The sequence below is a fragment of the Seriola dumerili genome, unplaced genomic scaffold (genome assembly GCF_002260705.1).
Source record: "Seriola dumerili isolate Sdu_G_001 unplaced genomic scaffold, Sdu_1.0 BDQW01025163.1, whole genome shotgun sequence".
Lineage (NCBI taxonomy): Eukaryota > Metazoa > Chordata > Actinopteri > Carangiformes > Carangidae > Seriola > Seriola dumerili.
In genome coordinates this window covers 1-3136 of record NW_019199418.1, presented here as the reverse complement: position 1 = coordinate 3136, position 3136 = coordinate 1, and the positions used below count along the sequence as shown (strand labels likewise).

At 41.5% G+C, this 3136-nt stretch overlaps 1 protein-coding gene across 1 annotated transcript; it reads right to left on the bottom strand.

Annotated features, from left to right (window-relative positions):
- Positions 1 to 1888: 1888 nt before the first annotated feature.
- Positions 1889 to 3132, bottom strand: LOC111240231 (L-seryl-tRNA(Sec) kinase-like; the record flags this gene model as incomplete). Its single annotated transcript, XM_022770196.1, has 4 exons — positions 1889 to 2506; positions 2605 to 2698; positions 2797 to 2872; positions 2972 to 3132. Coding segments are annotated over 4 exons (549 nt in total), but the record flags the coding sequence as incomplete, so codon positions are not given.
- Positions 3133 to 3136: the final 4 nt, after the last annotated feature.

Sequence of the window (3136 nt, the reverse complement as noted above, 5' to 3'; positions counted from 1 at the left end):
AAAAAAAAAAAAACTCCAAACAGTATGGATGCGAAAAAAGAGCTATAAATTCTTACAAGGCAGTTTAATTGTTTCCATCTCTTAATGCTTGTGGTTGGAAGTTTCCAATCGCTTATTAATGCACGACTCTGGATCACCATCCAGTCCTCTCATTGCCATCCTGGCTGGCGGGATGATCCTCGAATGTGAAAACCCACACCTTGCTCTACACAATTGACCATCACTGGGAGCATGGGAGGTAATTAAGCAACAGAGTTGAAGAAGATATTATGGCACTGCATGAGCGTGGAGTTTGTTGTTTCTGTCCAGACCAGCACGAGCGAAGACACAGTCAAAGAACTGGCCATTGGGAGGGAACAATGGCAATGTCCCAGTCTAAGCACCTGGTTTTCTCTGAAGTACCTGAAAGGTCAAAACTCAGTTTTCACCCCAACCCCCTTTCTTCCATCTGAGACAGGATTCCAGAGTTGTGGTTTCAGTCTCGTGCCATGGTCATCAGCTCCATCGACTAAGAGTCTCGGTTAGCTCCAGCAGGGTGGAAGCATCGCAACACTCCTAACTCTTCCAACCCTAAACTCAAACCAGCATCACATCCCAAGCTATTAATCACATTTCTGCTTACTTTACGTGCCTGTGCCTAAAAAAATCCCAGACCTGCTGGTAGGCAGTCATCCAAGTTTTAACAGGCTTTGTCATTCCACTGATGAAATCCCACTGTACGATTTTTCCACCTTTTCTACGAGTCTTTATAATGACCTATACACGGTGTCTGGATTTGTTGCCCTTTCTGCAAATGGAATCATATGTCTCCACCCTTAACCATACTGGCGGGATAGGCCCAGCATCGTCGAACCATAAAATGAAAACAACTGCTACGTACACATATGATTCATGACCCGACTATCTAAGACGCCCCCCCAATCCTCCCCGCAACCACACTGGTTCGCAATGGCGACAAATAGCACATCATCACAACCTTGCCTCTACGGATTTCTACACCGCGTCACTAGCCCTCACCTGCCACAACATTACACTAATGCTACAGCATTACTCAATCTTCATCACAGGAACCACCATTCAACCTACCAATGATCTCGCCACAACCAACCAGTCCAGAACACTCACTTCTACAAACTACAAGTACAACGAGTCAGACCTATGTAAACTAATTACTATCCATCAACAACCGCACATAACTTCACAGCACACACTCTTGCCATGCAAACCAGTAAGCTGCTTGCAGAAAAGCTCCATGGATTCAAGGATTTGATAAGTTTGAAAGCATGAAATCATTATATAAGCTCAGTTCTTTAAAAATTTTAAATAGATAATCTAAATATACAAGGATTGTAATGTATGGCGCTAAAACTTAGCAAAACTACCAGACATAGTCTTTTCGCAGAACATTCAGTGGTTTAACCTGTACACAGAAAACAGAGCTCACGCTTTCTTGCAAGTTGATACACTTCATATCTCATTGCTTGGATAGTAGAATATGTCATCAGTAGGAAAAGAAGAAGTGGATCCGGTCCAGCACAGAGTGGTCCAAACCTTTCAGGCTGCAGCAGAGTGCGAATGCATTGTTCCCACGCAGCCCTGTTGATCGACATTGCTTGGCAGCTCGGCCAACACTTCAGTTTTCTTCTGAACTGCTCAATGCACTGCCAGCACGGCGTGTCTGTGTAACTTCCATTTCAGTGTGCTGGGGTGGGGGACGACATGAGGACAATGACTTGCAATATCTTTGATACTATAGAATATGTGTGACCGTTAGAATAAGTTGGTTATGATTAGTAAGAAATAATAATAACAACAATAATAACCTGTTGATGATGTAATGTGAAATAATGTTACTTTTTATTTTAAGTAGTAGTTTCTGATTTTGTGGAAATAATAATAAGAGTATTTGTAATCTTGGTCTAAAGTAAAGACTTATTCAGTTGGTTAAGTTGTTTGTATGTGATTAACTTATTTTGGACAGAAGATAGTAACTTTGAGATTAATGGGCTCTTATCAATTTAAACTCATATCACGTGTATCCTGACAAACAAGATGTTATCTGATCAACACTTCACACCATATTTGCAGAAACCACATACATGGCCACTACACAGTAGCTTATTGAGTGTTTAAAAAATATTTCTTTCAAGTTTTTCTTTCTAAATAAAATGATGCCACAATGTTCCAAGAACTGAGGTAACCAGCATTTTATTTACATTTAATTAAATACAAATTACACACATTCACTAATGACTGGATGCAATTAAATATTGCTTTGTGGAAAAAAGTCATTTATGGTCATTTATGATTCTCAGCAAGATCTCCTTTTTCTCGTGGTCGAAAACATCCACTGCTCTTTTCACCACACGTTCCACATCAAAGTCCTCTTCTTGAGTGAGCGACGTTTCCTGAAGCAACTGTTTTCGCAGGTTGTGAAGAAATGTTGCTTTGGATTCATTCAGCTGGGTCGCCAGAGACCTCATGTGTCCAGAGGACACTTGATTTTCTGAAGTTAAGGTGACAAATGTATCATTACGACAGGGCTGCAAATGACAAAGTGAGTAAACGGTGAAATGTCAAATATTATTGAAGCTCTCAGCTGACCTCTGGCAGTCTTCATGGCCTCAGAGATCAGGCGTCGACAGGCCTGGTCAGCCTGGTGGACCACACTAGAGGCACATTTCAGACGGGCGGCTTCCTGCATAGTACAGGACAACAATTTATAACAATAGATAAACAATACATTTTCCACCACTCTAGTTGCATATATTAAAATTCTTATTAACGCTGACACACCTTTTGTTCAGTGTTGTCCTCTACAGGGCTCAGCGGGTTGCTCAGTGCAGAGGAGATCAACTCCATTACCTTCTGGCTGAAGACAAGTCAGATCCACAGACAGATGCAACCAATTAATATCCAATTATTGCACTTCAGTAAAAAGTGTTAGTAACTGCTTGTTTTGCTGTCTTACATGTCACATTTGGACAAATTGTCTGTAGTGTTGAGGTAAATGCTTTTTGTCTCCCATGGGTTCTTCTGTGGATTTGGAGACTCCAAGCGCTTCACCATCTCTAATATCACCTCAGTGGGAATGGGCTCAGACCTGCTCTGGTTTCTGCTGATGCATGACTCCAAA